Here is a 16,075-nt window from a genome sequence, read left to right as displayed (position 1 = left end):
GAGAGGACTAAACCAACTGCAGCTTGAGGAAGGGCCACAAGGAATGATGCAGTCTAAGGGGTAGGTCAGGAGTTGAAGTGAGCCAGGCTATGAAGACTCTTGTTATTTACACTGATTTTATGACTCACCTCTCCTAAGCTTTCCTCCAGCTTTAAATACCAAACTGATCATAGCAATGTGCGAATGACCTGAACTAGCCTAACATGGGACAACAGGTGTATGAGCCCTTATGAGGCTAAGAGAAGTAATATCAAGTGTCCAGGTCACACAGCAAAACTGGGGCCAGAATGGAAAAGAGGACTCTCCCCTTAATCTTCTCCCTCATCCTACTGCTGAAGTTCCCAGAGCCCCACCCAGAACCCGCCCATCCCTTGAAGCCTGTCTGCCCATTGCATCTTTCCAGACAGACCACACCTGGGAAAGCCATGCTATCTCTCACCTCCATCACTCACTTCTGTCCTGGCTCCTTCTGCAATATTAATCTAGCTGTTATTAAGCTTTTATCCATTTTCTATTCTATATTACCACTGATACTGACTTTTTGGGTCTGAGATCGGGAGCATGAAAAATAGATGGGTTTACACCACCAACCTTGGTGCTTTTGTTAAGGTTTGGAATTTAATGGGAAGTGTCTTGTTCAAATGTTCTTCCAATCATCCAATTCTCTGCCCCTCTCAACACTGCCTGCTAGGCTAAGCAAATGAGACTAAGATTCATCTTCATTCTACATAGGGTGTTTATTCATTCCAAGCATAATTTAGCATCATCTGTGTATTCTTCCACACTCGAGAGCCTTACTTGACCATTGGGGCTTATAGATGCTGACCTCCTTGTCCAGAGGCCACTTAGGGAAATGTCAATGTTATGAAGAGCAGGAGTTGGTTCTGACAATTCCCCAATCTCCTAAATTGGGCTACCTGTACCCTCTGTGTTGCTACCATTGTCTAAAGTTGCATTCTCTTGTATAATGAGTTCTGAGGCTGCAGCCACTTCCATTATGTCACTGGTAAGACTGGTCTTACTCAGCACTTGCCTTGGAGCAGCAGTCAGGTGCCTCCTGGGGCTGTAGGGTAAGCAGGTCTGGACATGCACAGAGCTGGCCAATGATGAGCAGAAGCCATGTTTGGGTCTCAGCTCCTCACTCAAGTCAACCAGGCACAGGGCAAGTACCTGTCAGATGGGACATAAAAGAAGAAAGCCTCCCAGCAGCATACAGTGAAGACCTAAGATGGAATGAGCAGGGTTAATGTTGCCAACACTACTTCCTTGCTTAATTAATCTCCAGTTGGGCAGAGTTGTTTCCTCGGATATGCCTCTCCCCGAATTGGTCAAAGCACTGTGGCATTTTCCTAGTAGCTTCTAAATAAATACACACCTGCTGTGGTTGTGGCAATCCCTTCCTAGGTACCCAACCAAGTACAATAAAAGCATGTGGTGTCCATCTAAAGTCTCTTATGTGGTTGTCTGAGCGCCGATGTCCACCCTGGTCAATGGGTCAGCACTCTACATGAACTAAGTAATCCTATTAGTTAATTGATTGTACCTAGATATCTTCTATATAGAAAGAAAGGACTAGGATACACAAAGCACTTGGGACAATGTATTCCTGCATTCATGTGTAAGGTGGATTATGGGTAATCTCCCCAGCTCCTCTTTAATGTGCCCTGAGTAAAAATAAAGAAGCCCAACCCTCTGGGCCTGGGTGATAGATTCCCTCATGAGAAAATCACTGAAAGGAGACCACCGCATGTTTCAGGCATGAAATATTTTATTTAATTTTATTTTTTTTACTTTGCCTTCCGCAAGGAAACAGTCATTTAATTCTATAAGCTTACAAATCAAAATGTAAAGAAAGAAAACATGGAAGGATGCAGAGGAAGTGTACTGAGTCAGGTGTGGTGGTTGAAGGCGGCTCTGGTTGGAGGAGCCAAGTCTGCATGAATCTGGGTGGCTGGAACATCATAGCTGGAGGCTGAAGCCCCAGCCCCGAGCTAAGGCCCCCTAGTTTGTGGTGGTGAGGTGCAAGCCGGTCTCCTTCAGGTCTTATCCTCTGGCTGGCTGTAACCTAGACCCCAGGGCTGGTGGGTGCTTCCGCGTGTGCCATTCAGAAAAGGCAGGCCCTGTGGGGAAAAAGGAAGGCTCTATGGCTGGGGTAGAGGGTGAGGAGTTGCAGGGGAGGGGGAGGTGTCTCATGGAACAAGTACTGCTTGAGGCCATCAGACTCCCAGGGAACAGGTCAGGAACTTTCCCATGAGATCCAAGTCCTGGTCTGAGAGCAGGGCCCCAAGGGGTTTCCGGAGCTGGTTGTAGAGCCATTGGCTGAAGGTCATCTTCTTCAGGGCCAGGCACTCTGTCCTTGGAGCCTGGCCAGATTTTCTCACTTGGCATCCCCAAGGGAGGGGTCCTTGCAAACCTTGTGGATCAGATCAATTTCCAACTTCCCTGGGACACAGGGGCTTGTGAGTCAGCAGATCTTTCAAAAAGCATTTATTGACTGATTCATTCATTTACTTACATAGGTTGTTATGTATTTATTTGCATGTGTGATTTGAATCAACCATTTGAATACAAACAGTTCCCCTAAACAAGACCATCTTTTCCCCACTCCAAAGTCTAACAGCACAGCAGGGGAAAGTTTCACTTGCTAGCACATTTTCACACTGAGAACATCCTCCTCATTGTGATTGGTGTTACTTCATTGATAAGCAGCCATTCTTATTCAAAAGATCACCCCTGTGACTACTAATGGCACACAAAAGGAAGTGGTCTTGACTGTGGGGTTGGGCAGGGAGAGGGATGGTATGTTCTCTAAGTGCCACATGGTGGCAGAAGCACTAACACAACACACTCTTGGCAAAAAGGCAGTCATTCAGAGCCATATTTTCAATCCTTCTATGTCTTATAATGAAAATTAGCCCTGGGAGCTGGCACCCAGATATGATTTCATGCTGACCATTTACAGAGTGTACCCCCCTCACTTGCGTCATTAGGGTTCTGGACAAAGTGCACTGAGCGGGAAGAGAGGAGTATCTACTGCTAACTCCTCTTCTTGCCTTCAACATCATGTTCCTCGGTGCTGGAGGAGAAGGTGGTCCCCATGGAATTTTATGCTTGATCTTCAACCTCAGAGCATCCATGGGAGCTTTGCCTTTTCTTTCTTTCTGTGTGCGTGTGTGTGTGTGTGTGTGTGTGTGTGTGTGTGTGTGTGAGTGTATGTGTGTCGGTCATGGCACTTGATCTCTGGACCTGGCAGCTGTCCCTGAGCTCATCAGCTCAAGGCTAGCACTCTACTACTTGAGCCACAGTGCCACTTCCAATTTTCTGGTGGTTGATTGGAGATAAGGCTCTCACACACTTTCCTGTCTGGCTTAGCGTTGAACCTCGATCCTCACATCTCAGTCTCCTGAGGAGCTAGGATTCATTCTGCATGTCTACTGTCCAAAAAACCCTCCTTTTAGCTCCAGATGTCAGCGTGTAAGATGTACAGTGAGCATGAGACAGTGTCTCAGCTGCTCAAGTTGGCAGAGCTTCAGCAGCCTTATTCGGGAAGAGTTTCTTTCTCTTTTAGATTTTCATTCAGTGGTGAAAAATTCTTTCACTCAAAACTCCCCACCCCTGACTAATCCAAAACGTCTCTGTGAAACCATTAACAAATATACCCGTCAAAGCTTTGAAAGCTTTCTAGTGAAAGATAGGTAAAGTTCCAGGGGCGAAGAGTCCCAAAGGAAGTTTATAAACCACAAGACCAAAGAGAACCACAATGCCCAATGCTTCTTGCTTTGCAGGAATGTTGGAACTGCACTCTCCTTCATGTCCTCATGAGCACGTTGCTCGGCAGCCTCCTTTCTCCTGTTGTTGTTTCTTCCAATGTTTGGCCATGGCCAGGAGCTTGAGGTTAGCTAGGTTGGCGGCTGCGTCTTCTGGGAAGATATAGTCATAGTATTCTTCCCAGGCTGCCTCAGACCCATAGTCAGTCTGGACCTTTCTTCTCTTCTTGGCTTTCTTTGGCATGAGTTTGTTTACTCGGTCCTTCTCTGATACTGTCCCAAATTCATCTTCGAAGCTCCTCCAAGATTCCAGCAGCAGCAGCCTGTCTTCCTTGTCTTCACAGTTCCTCATGGTTTGGTTAGCCTCCTCATAGATCTGTCTGCATCTAGCCACACTTCCTTCTTCTCCTGTAGACAACTCAAAGCGAGCCCAGCTGATCCATACTTTGACGTGTTGCGTGCGCTGGAGCAAGCGTCGGTAAAGGTTTCGTGGTCTCTCCGTTTCTTCCTGCTCCATTTCAAAGTCGATGTACGATTTCCAAAGCACCTCTGGCATGTCTAAGCGTGGCTGGCTGATGGCTAACTCATAAATCGCCCGGGCTCTCTCCAGATCCCCAAGGAGTGTCTCTACTTCCGCAAACTGAATCCACGAGGCACAATTCTCAGGTGCAAATTCCAGCCACTTCTCGTAAAGCTTCCGGCATCTGTCGAATTCTCGCAGCTGCAGTTCCAGCTCTATGTAGCCTTTGAACAACTTGTTCTTTGGACATTTGCCCAGGGAAGTCCCCAAAACTCTCCTGGCAAATGGTACATTTTTCTGTCGTATTTCAAATTTGGCGTAATAGAGCCACATTTTGGCAAATGTGAACTTGCGGTGAGGAATTAATTGCAAAGAGGCCTGATACACCTGTCTGGTCCTGTCGGGATCCTTTGCCTCCAGTTCTTCATAGAGCGCATAGCGGACCCAGAGGTAGATGTAGCGCTTCCAGTGCCTCTTCTCCTCACTGGGGGGGACATTGGCCACGGCTCTCTCATAAACCTCTCGCACTGTTTCCGCTTCTGCGTGGCTTTCCAGCAGGCTCAAGTAATCAAACCAGGCATCGAAATTGAGCGGATTAGCCCTCACTTCTGCTTCATACTTGGCCCTGCATTTGCTCTCGATGAGAGCTTCAATACCCGGCCTGTCACCAAACTTCTTCTCAAAGATGGTGTAGTTTTTCAAGAGCTCCTGGGCCCGGTGTTTGGGAATTCTGTCCAAGGCATACTTGTAGATGACTCGGGCCCTCTCCACTTCTTTCTGGTTTTCCTCAAACTTGGCAAACGCAACGAAAAGGCGTTCATCCATGTGTTCTTCTCCAAAGAACTCCACAGCTCTCTCATACACTTGGCGGGCATGGGCAAAGGCAGCCTGCTTCTCTTCGGAGCGGGCATATTTGATCCAGTTCTTCACGTGCGGGTGCACAAGAACAAATCGTTGATAAATGGTGCGTGCCCGCTCCACCTCTCTGTATCTCAGCTCCAAGTTAATGTAGGCGTGCCAGGCTTGCTCCTCGGGCTGCCATTCCATCCAGCGCTCAAACACCTGCCGGGCACCGGCAATGTTCCCCAGCATCTCCTCCATGGCCGTGTACTTGTACCAGAACTGGCTGACTCGCGGCAGCGTGGTGACGGCCCGCTCCCACACATTCCGGGCATGGTTGACCTGGCGATTCTTCATTTCCATTTCTGCGTAGCTCAGCCAGAGGGGGATGTTGCCATAGTCCACATCTAAAGCACGCTCGTAGATGGACCGAGCCCTTTGAATCTCCTTTAGACTTTCTTCCCATCTGGCGTATTTGATCCAGTTCCTCAGCACAGTCCTGTTTTTCCTGAGGTTGTCTTCGAAAGTCTTCCTTCTCCTCAGCTTGTAGTCACTGAGTTCTTCCTGGTCCGCGATCCTCTGTGCAGGCGGAGGCGGCCGAAGTTCGAGCTCTCGTTCTTTGGCTTCTCGGAGCAGTTGCTCGGCAGTGATCTGAACGGGAGCTGCAGCTTTGTTTTTGACCTTGGCTGCTTGAGGAATCCTCTGTTTCCCGGCTGTGGCGGAGGAGGAGGCCGCCATGTCTGCAGGAGGAGAGCCCCGGAGACACCCGCGCAGCACGCACTGGAAGCCCAGTCAGCGGCCCAAGTTCAGGAGAGTTTTCCTACACTGCGAAGAGTCCCCAAGACAAAGAGAATCACTGGGCAGAGCTGAGCCCTAGCAGAGACAAACAGCAGCCGACTCGCCTGCCTGCCTGCCCGCTGGCCCAGCTGCAAGAGATGGGGGCTGGCTGAGAGGCCTTTGCCTCCTGAGGTGGAGCAGAGGGATTATATAAGGGAGGGTGAGGAGGAGGCGTGGCCAGGGTGGATCCGGAATTGTCTTGGAACCCAGGGAACCTGTCACTGGGCACAGGAGGCGGGACCAGGGGGAAGGAGGGCGTGGACTCAGAGCAGCAGGAAGTGACCTCCAAGCCTGGGGCACTTTGCTGACTCATGCTCAGGAGCTGGACAGCGGTGATCACATGATTCCCTCAGGGGGAGTCTGAACAAAAGCCTATGGAGGAGAGCAGGGGAAGGGGAGGGGAGGGCATCATGCTCCCTTCTAGACCGAACTTTCAAAAATCTTTATAGTTAGGGAGGCTCATGGAAAACCAATCATCCAGAAGCCTAAGCCAGTGAGACCCAGCAAGAATATCTTGAAGGAGAAGGATGAGATGGAACTTGACCCACCAGATATCCCACTAGAGAAATGGACATGGCGCAGAGTGGATTGATGGGCTAAGGGAAGCAGGCACTGAGCTACGTGGAAAGGGAGCATTGCACAAGTAGCCTCTCAAGTCCAGGATAGGGGGAGGGTGGGAACAGACAGCCTGGGACTTGAGCCCATAAAGTATATCAGCCACTTTAAGTGCCATGGCTGTTGTCACTCTGGTGTTTTCCATTCCTACAAGTTATGTCTACACAGCAAAGCAAATCTTTGTAGCAACTGTTTAGTTTTCTGTTTGTTTCTCTAGGTTTTATTGGCTGTTGCTTATTGGCTTTGTTTTGGGTTTTGTTTTTTGGTGGGGTATGTGGGTTTTGTGGCAGCACTGTGGCTTTAACTCAAGGCCTTGCATGTGGCTCAGCTGGTACTCTGCCATTTGAGCCATACCACCAGCCTGGCTTCCTGTCTGCTGGTTCGTTTTGCTTAGTGGGTTGGTTTCTAGTCCTGGCACTTGAATTGGGGCCCAGGCCCTTTCCCTGAGCCTGAGGTGCTGCTTTCAGTTATTTTTGAGCAGTTTACTGGAGATGAGAGTCTCACAGACTTTCCTACCTGGGCTGGCTTCCAACCATGATCCTCGGAGCTCAGCCTCCTGTGTAGATAAGTTTACAGGTAGGAGCCTCCAGAGCCTTGCACAGGTTGTTTCATTGGGAGGACTTAAACATCCTAGGATTCTGGTGGCCAAAATGGTCCTCGAGCCAATCCCCTGTGGCCAACAGGGGGCAGACTTTGCTGACTGTAACTGTAGGAAGAACACTTTCCAATTGTCCACCTCCTAGGGAGAACCAGGAAATTTGGTGGGTATATTTATTTGATATATTTGTATTGTGGTTCCAGTCCTGGGGCTTTAATTCAGGACCCTGGCACTGTCCCTGAGCTTCTTCTTGCTCAAGGCTAATTTTCTGCCTTCCAGCCTTTTCTGAATATTTCATTGGAGTGAAGAGTCTCTTGAGCTTTCCTCCCCAGTTTGGCTTTGGACACCAATGCGCAGATCTTAGCCTCCTGGATATCCTGTATTACAGGCATGAGCTACCAGTGCCCAGCTAGCTGGCTAGCTTTGAATCTTGCCTTCTGCCTTCTTCTGCCACCCACCCAGAAACTAACACAGTGTACCAAGACAAGAAGAGATGGCTTGACAGCTTGTACTAGCAGCCACATCCTAATCGTTAGTGAACACTTTTGACCTGCTGCCCATCAAATACTGAGAATTTTGTGATTTGACACAACAATAAGAGAAAAAATATTATTTTTAACGTTTAGCAGTGTGCTCTAGGCTGGCCTCAAGCTCTCACTCCTCTTGCCTCAGTCTCACTCGTGCTAGCATGGCAAGCAAGCCTGACTATTCCTCAAAACAAAAAATTGTTCTTCCTCATGTTTCCCTATGTTGACTGGTCTTTCTCGGCTCTTGCCTTGGGGTGGCAGTCAGGTACCTTCTAGGGCTATAGGCTAAGCAGGTCTGGACATGCCCAAGGCTGGCCAATGATGAGCATAGCTCCTCACTCAAGTCAACCAGGACCTGTCAGGTGTGAGATAAAAGAAGAAAGCCTCCCACCTCCTTACAATGAAGACCTATGATGGAATGAGCATGATTAATGTTGCCAACACTACTTCCTTGCCTAATCTCCAGTAGGGCAGAGTTGTTCCCTCTGATCTGCCTGTCCCCGACTTGGTCAAAGCACTGTGGCATTTTCCTAGTCGCTTTTAAATAAATACACCCCTGTTGTGGTTGTGGCAATCCCTCCCTAGGTATCCAACCAAGTACAATGAAAGCATGTGTGCATTCAAATTCTGTTATGTGGTTGTTCTAACAGCTTCAGGTGTCTGAATGGTTCAGCACTGTACATGAACTAGGTAATCCTATCAAATAGTCGATTGTTCCTAGATATCTTCCATATAGAAATGACTATGATACACATAGCGCTTAGGACAATGTGTTCCTGCATTTATGTGTCAAGGTGGATAATCACTAAACTCCTGAGGCCCCTCTAAGGTGTCCTCGGTAATATGAAGAAGCTGAACCCTCTGGGCCTGGTTGGTGGGTTCCCCCATGGAAGGTTTGCAGAAAGGAGACTGCCACATGCTTGAGGCAGGATAGAGTTTATTTCATTTTAGTTTCTTTATTTTGCCTTCCACAAGGAAATAATCATTTAACTCTACAAGCTTACAAATGAAAATGTAGGGAAAGAAAACATGGAAAGGCTCAGAGGAAGCATTCTGAGTCAGGTATGGTAGCCGAAGGTGGAGGAGCTGAGTTGGATGAGGCTGGGTGGCTGGAATTTCAGAGCTGGAGGTTAAAGCCTGGGCCCTTGGCTGTCAGCTGAGGCCCCGTGGTTTGTGGTGGTGAGGTGCAAGCTGGTCTCCTTCAGGTCTCCTCCCCATGCTGGCTGTAACCTGGACCCAAGGGCTGGTGGAGTGCTTCAGGGCCTGCCACTCCAAATAGGCAGGCTATGTGGAGAACAAGGAAGGGTCTATAGCAGTGTTGGGTTGGGGGATGGGGGAAAGTGTGTCATGGAAAAACTCCTGCTTGAGGCCATCTTCCATGTTCATCAGACTCCCCAGGTCAAGAACTTTTTCATGAGATCCAAGTCCTGGTCTGAGAGCAGGGCCCCAAGTGTTTCCGGAGCTGGTTGTAGAGCTGTTGGCTGAAGGTCATCTTCTTCAGGGCCAGGCACTCTCTCATTGGAGCCTGGACAGATGAGTCAGCAGCTCTCCCAAAAGAATTGATTGATTGATTGATTGATTCATTCATTCATTCATTTACTTACGTAGATATTCATTTGCATGTGTGTTTTGAATGAATACAGTTGCCCTAGACAAGACCTTCATTCTCCACTCCAAAGTCAAACAGCACAGTGACGGGAACCAAATGGCAGTCATATTGTTACATGAAAAAACCTATAGTGCTTAACTGAAAAGAATGTTTGGTTTCTGTGATATCTCATCCATGCAGGTTGGTCAGTCTTGATATCCTCTTTGGCAGTACATACTACCTACCCTTCATTGAAAATCACCCACCCATAACCTTCTTGTAACGTACATCTTGTAGTTTAGTAACCTAGCAGCCTAACAGCCCTGCTTACGTTAGCTACCATTTTTAATCACTATATAAGCGGCTGTGCAAAAAATAAAGTTTGAGACCTTGATCAGAATCCTGTCTTGGTCTCCTTCCTGGTGTCTGATTTGTCTCTCATTCAGGTCCACTCCCCCTCGGGTTCCTGTTGACAAAACCCAGCTGGCTGGGACAAGCACAGTAGGGTTAAATTTTATTTTCTAGCACATTTTCAGGCTGTGAATATCCTCCTCATTGTGTTTGGGGCTACTTCATTGATAAGCAGCAATTCTTACACAAAAGATCACCCCTGTGGCTACTAATGGCACACAAAAGGAAGTGGTCTTGACTGTGGGGTTGGCCAGGGAGAGGGAGGATATGTTCTCTAGTGGTGTCAGAAGCACAAACACAACACACTCTTGGAAACAAGGCAGTCATTCAGAGTCGCATTTTCTATCCTTCTATGTTCCTGATTAGCTGGGGCATTGTCGCTTAACAGCAAGACAGTCAAATTTTGCAAAAGACATCTGGGGTCAGCCTTCACCAGTTATGGACCTCGAGACTGTTAGTGGGGGATGCTACAAGGGACTTTTGGTGCCAGTCCCCTCCTGCTATGTATACATTAGTTACTTATTGGGGCAGTAACTTGATTGCCTGGTGGAGCACCTGGCATTTCAAATATTTATCTGCTGATATTCCAGTACACAGCACAATTATCAAGCAAGGCAGTGAAGCATCTTACAAACAATTGCTAAAGCATCCTAACTTTAACTGACCTCTGGTCAAATGAATTCTCTCTGGCTACCTTGATTATTTTAGACTGCATTTTGTGCAGGCTTCACACTGACATGTTCTGCAGTTATTCCAGGAAGTTTCAGGGCCCAGTCAGGCCCAAGCTACAATATGGAGGTGCACTGGCTGTTCGGGCTCCTCAAGGATTGATGTAGTCAGGTCTCTTCTCTACCATCTCTCATGTGATTCAGGGAGGAGGTGTGGAAGCATGATCAGTAAAAGCTAAGAATCCACCCCTGCTCAACCTGGAAGTGCTTTGCTTGATCTGAGTCCCTGACTAGCTAGTGAGTGCTGGCAAACCTGACAAGAAGGAGAGGTGGGGGTTGAGTTAATTTTCATATACGCTCATGTTCCCTGATTAAACTTAAGAGCCATACTGTTAACACAGAGATGAAACGACCAGGGTAGACCATCCCCTGCAGAACTCTAGGCCCCTTAGCTTGTTGACTCTGTGCAAAGGTGACTTGGGTACAGTGGTTAGATCTCAAGAAAAAATTCTTGACATATTCTCAGAGGAGTAGGTGAACTTGTTGGACAGCCTCCACCATGATTCTTTCTAGGAGTCCTCCTAGGCACCCACCAATATTTTCATGTTCAGCATGAGGTCTGCCTAGACCAAGCAACAGAAGTGCAGCTCGCCACTACCCCATACTCGCCACTATCGCATAGGCCTTCAGGGTAGTCTACGCCACAGCCAACTTGCACAGGAGTGCTGGAGGACAAGGCCTTGCACCTGCCACCACACATCAGGGGGCATCAGCCTTGGGCCCCAGATTCAGCCCCTGGCTGTGAAGCTCCAAAACCCAGGCCCCTCCAGATGGGGCTCCTCTATCCAGAGCCGCCTTCAACCAAGAAACCCAGCTGACGTGGCTCGCTTCCTCTTAATGATTCTTTTCAGTTTAGAGTGTGATCTGTGAACTTGTGCAATTCAATGAATATTTCCTCGTGGGAGGTAAAAATGAAATGAAATAAACTGATTGCTGCCTGAACTGAAGTAGAGTGGGGGTTCGCTACAATGAAACAGAGTTCCCCCCAAGGGAGGGGATTCCTGGTTCCCCCAAGAGTCCACCACACAGTCTCCAGCTACAAGGTGACAAAAAGACAGTTTTATTGGGGAAGTAAAAAGTGAACAAAAAGTGAACCGACAGGCCTTGGTCGCAGCCCGGACTCGGGGTCCGAAACTGCCAACCACGTGTGGAGCCCAGACTCGGGAGCTGGGCTTGTACACACCTGGGCGGCCCAGACTCGGGAGCTGGGACCGCCCCCGTGTGGCCTTCCAGCCTGGTTATAAGGCAAACATCACAGACAAACTTGTCACACGCAGGTGACCAATGAAGATACAACACTTACAGAGCATGCTAGGCCGCACGCAGGTGGCCAATAGAGTTACAGTCTGTCTCATAATATTCATTTGAACTAACCTATCATTCTAGTTAGAATTGATGCATGGATTTGGCGGGGCACACATGATGCAGGCGGATATGCCTATTCATAGCTGGTTTCCTTGAAGCTCCCAAGCCTCAGGTGGTTAATCTACATAACTTATCATAATAAAGAGGAGGACACAGGTTCCCTTGAAGCTCCCAGGCCTCAGGTAGTCAATCTACATAGTAAAGGGAGCTTCCCTGAATAGGGTGGGGGAGGGCTTAATGGAGGTGGAGTTGGCTTCTGCTCTAATCAGAGCTGGAGTCAACCTGAAGTCCCTCCACAGCTATTGATGGCACTGGGCAGATCTGGTCTCCCCATTACAGAACCATGGACGGGGTGGTCTGTCTCCTCTCAGGGAACCTTTCACAAGGGAAGCCAACCACCTGGCCTGGCTTCTCTATATTTACTGAGGATGAAAGAGGCCAGTCCATACCAGCCCCCCTTGAGTAGGAAGTTACCTGAGCCCCTCTCCCTCCAGCATACAAGGACAAACCCACGTCCTGTTATTTACTGTTATCTGAACTTTGCAGCCTGCAAGCAGGAACAAGCAGAAGGCACCAGCCCTGCTCCGGAAAATTGTGTCTAAAAGGACACTTCATCATTCCAAAAATCTGCGCACCCATGCAGCTTGGCACGTAACCCCTACTAGCCCAAATTAGTGCAAAGGAAAAGAAAATTCTTTCCCTAAACAAGGGTAGAGTTGGGGACTCCACCGTGTGAAGGAAACATCTGCAATTGGTAACCGCTAGACAAGGACACTTTCAGGAGAGGTCAGGAGGTGAGCGGATTACCCACCTTCCCACAGAAAATGGAATTATCATGTCAAATCCAATCAGCCCACACCCCTCCCCATTGCTCCAATGCCGGCCCTTATCTTGGATCAAACTCCTGTTGCCACCAGGGGAAACACCAAGTGGAACAGGAGTTCTCATTCTCCACTAGACTCTCAGCTCTCTTCTTGTGCAGCCCCTGCATCCAGACTCCTCTGCGTAGACCCATGTGCACATTTACTACCATGGGACGGTAACTGCTGCATTCTTCTGGTCCTTCTCCCCCTAAACTCCATGCCCCTGAGTGACCAGGAAGGAGCCAGAGAGAATGGGTGGCCCTTCTGAAGCACAGAGACAATGGAGTGCAATGTTCCCTCTCTCTGGGGAAGGGCCCCTCAACTCCTCCCCTTTCAGAAGGAAAGCATGATAGGCCTTATGCCAAATCACCCGAGCATAACCAACCAATTACCTCCAAGGGACCATCCCTTGACTGTGAGTCAGCCAAAGGGCCCCAGGCACTGAGGCCACTTCCCCTCTACCCAGACGGACCGACCACGCCCTCACCCACCCTGGCCACCTCTCCTTCAGAAAGTGAGAGGTCCCCTAGGCTCTGAGGCCCTTTCCCCATCTGCTCTGGCCACACCTCCTCCCTGCCTTCCCCTATATAGGCTTCTCCAACCCTAAGCTTGGCCAGTCCCGTGGCAGTCTCACCTGAGCAAGCAGGAAGTTTGATCTTGCTGGCGGGCCCCTCCTCAACCCACTCTTTCCCCTGAGGAGATGGTGCTCACCGCATGCTTGCCTGCGCCCACTGGGCTATCTCAGAACCAAACTGAAGCCAGAGAGAAGGCTAGATGTCACGGACCCTGGCAGGCCTCCCTGGCCTCCTCCCGCAGAGAACCTCCCCCATATGGGCTCCGCAAAGGCTGGACACCCTGCTGCTTAGAGGACTTTGGAGACGGAGGCGCGTTCCCAGAGATCCCTGTGGCCCAGTGGCCGCTGGATATGGGTCGCGGGAAAACAAGGGCCAATGCACTGGCCATTCAGGTCGATTTCCGAGGGCGACTCCAATACCAAGCAATTGCTCGACAAGGACAGCCAAAAGCCAGGGTCATTTACAGCCAGCACGCTGACCTGGTCCCAAAGGAGGTGACCAATGCAGAGGATCCAGACCTGCGGAGACCCGACCAAGAGGCCATTCAAGAGACCACAGCAAAGACTCGGGCAGCCTTAGAGAAGCTTGTGTGGCAGAAGGTTGCTGCAGCCATGCCGGCTGGAGAAGCTGAGAGACCGGCCCCTGCTCAGTATGTGCGATACACGCCCTCTCAACAAGGAGAGGCATGGAACTCAGGGGCTAAGCAGAGGGTGATTCGGGTGGTGGACATGCAGAAAGATCCCATGGAGCCTCCGAGATTCAAGATCAATCAGAAGATTCCCCGGCCACCGCCTTCTCCTCCTGTACCTGTGCTGCGGTCCCCAAGTCGACGGATGACTGTGAAGGAACAACAAGAGTGGAAGATCCCCCCTTGCATTTCCAACTGGAAAAATGCAAAGGGTTATACAATTCCACTAGACAAGCGTCTGGCCACTGGTGCGAGAGGACTCCAGGCGGTGTGCATCAAGGATACCTTTGCTAAGCTGGCCCAAGCTCTCTATATTGCTGACCGTAAGGCTCGGGAGGCTGTCGATGCCCGGGCCCAAGTGGAGAGGAAGATGGCTCACAAAGCAAAACAGAAACATGAGGAGAGACTGAGAGAGCTGGCCCAAAGAACCAGGGAGAGCAGAGCTGGGAGCAAAGCCCGAGTGCACAGAGAGGATGGGGAGCCACAGGAGAGGGCAGGGATCCGACAGGAGAGGCAGAAAGACAGGCGGTGTGACCGCAATCTTTACAGGGCAGCTCCGAAGAGGACGTGGAAACGACAGCATATTGAGCAACGAGATATCACTGAAGTCATTGCTCTCAGTGTCCCCAATCCTGGAACCTCCAATGAAGGTCAGTATTATGACCCAAGGCTCTTCAAGCAGCCCAAGGGTATGGACAGTGGCTTTGCCGGTGGAGAAGATGACTTTTACAACCTTTATGGCCACTCCTGGAGAGGGGCTGAACCCATGGCCCATACTATCTATAGGCCCAGGCCAGATCTGGACAAGGACATGTATGGCAACGACCTAGAAGCCAGAATGGAGACCCACAGGTTCTTTCCATGCAAAGAGTTTTCCGATTCAGAACAGAGGCAGGGAAGATTAGAAGGACCTGTTGAGTTTGAGGAAGATCCTTTTGGTTTGGACAAGTTTCTGCAAGAAGCAAAGCGGCAAGGCGGCTCAAAAAGACCCTCGGAGAGGAGCCAAGCCCTGGAACAGGAGCATGGAGGCAAGAAGAGGAGGAAGGCATAGATACTCCTTTCTTCCCCCTCGGTGAACTTGGTCCACAACCCTGATGGTGCCATTCCTGGGGGTACACTGTGTAGATGGTCAGAAGAAATCCAAATCTGGGAACCAGTTTCCAGGTTTGCAGGTGCTTCTGCCACCATGTGGCACTTAGAGAACATACCCTCCCTCTCCCTGCCCAACTCCACAATCAAAGCCACTTCCGTTTGTATGCCATTCGGAGTCACAGGGGTGATCTTTTGTGTAAGAATGGCTGCTTATCAATGAAGTAACCCCAATGGCAATGAGGAGGATGTTCACAGGCTGGAAATGTGCTAGCAAGGGAAACTTTCCCCTACTGTTCTGTTTGACTTTGAAGTGGGGAAAAGGAGGTGTTGTTTCGGGCAACTGTTTGTATTGATTGAAAACACACATACAAATAAATAAATGCCTATGTAAGTAAATGAATGAATCAATAAATGAATAAACTCATTTTGGAGAGTTGCTGACTCACAAGACCTTATGTCCCCAGGAAGTTGGAAACTGATCTGATCCACAAGGTTTATAGGACCACAAGTGAGAACATCCCTGCCATCAAGAAGATCATCCTCAGTCATCTCTCCCAGAGCAAACTTCACAAGCCCTTTCAGGCGCTGATATCAGACTTATGAGAGAATGAACGAGTGTGGGGATAAGAGAAGCACAGAAGGCCTAGGGTAGTGTTGAAGTAGAATAGAAAGACAGATGGTTAAGGATAGAGACAGTGTTAGGTTTTTAAAGTAGGTAGCTGGTAAAGGAGAATGCCACACGGTATTCAGGCAGGAGAGAACATTTATTACTGAACTGCTGGCCTGTGGCCAAGATGATCCATGGCCAGAGAGAAGGGAGAGAGAGAGAGAGAGCGCGACCCCCACCCAGCCCTGCTTTATTTAGGGCAGGGGCAAGGGGTGTGGCCAGGTGGATTAGGAGGTGACCTCAGGGAAAGGGGAGGTAACTTCCTCCAGGTCTGCTGGTTACCCAGGTAACTGGATGGAGACTTAATGAGGTGGAGGCATCTGCATGTAGCCCTCAGGGAGAGGACCTTACAGACAGAAGGGACAATGGAGGCAGATGGGAAGGGTAGAAGGTG

At 49.4% G+C, this 16,075-nt stretch overlaps 2 protein-coding genes across 2 annotated transcripts; one reads left to right on the top strand and one right to left on the bottom strand.

The window, feature by feature from the left end:
• Positions 1–3,816: 3,816 nt before the first annotated feature.
• Positions 3,817–5,865, bottom strand: LOC125343371 (crooked neck-like protein 1). The gene has a single exon (XM_048335754.1). The coding sequence runs from the start codon at positions 5,863–5,865 to the stop codon at positions 3,817–3,819; it is 2,049 nt and encodes a 682-aa protein (XP_048191711.1).
• Positions 5,866–13,359: 7,494 nt separating this feature from the next.
• Positions 13,360–14,973, top strand: LOC125344079 (SNW domain-containing protein 1-like). Its single transcript, XM_048336681.1, has one exon. It carries the CDS (start codon positions 13,360–13,362, stop codon positions 14,971–14,973), a length of 1,614 nt encoding a protein of 537 aa, XP_048192638.1.
• Positions 14,974–16,075: the final 1,102 nt, after the last annotated feature.

The sequence above is a fragment of the Perognathus longimembris genome, chromosome 2 (assembly GCF_023159225.1).
Source record: "Perognathus longimembris pacificus isolate PPM17 chromosome 2, ASM2315922v1, whole genome shotgun sequence".
NCBI classification, from domain to species: domain Eukaryota; kingdom Metazoa; phylum Chordata; class Mammalia; order Rodentia; family Heteromyidae; genus Perognathus; species Perognathus longimembris.
The sequence above is the reverse complement of the archived record's forward strand: the minus strand, read 5'-3'. Positions and strand labels throughout refer to the sequence as shown.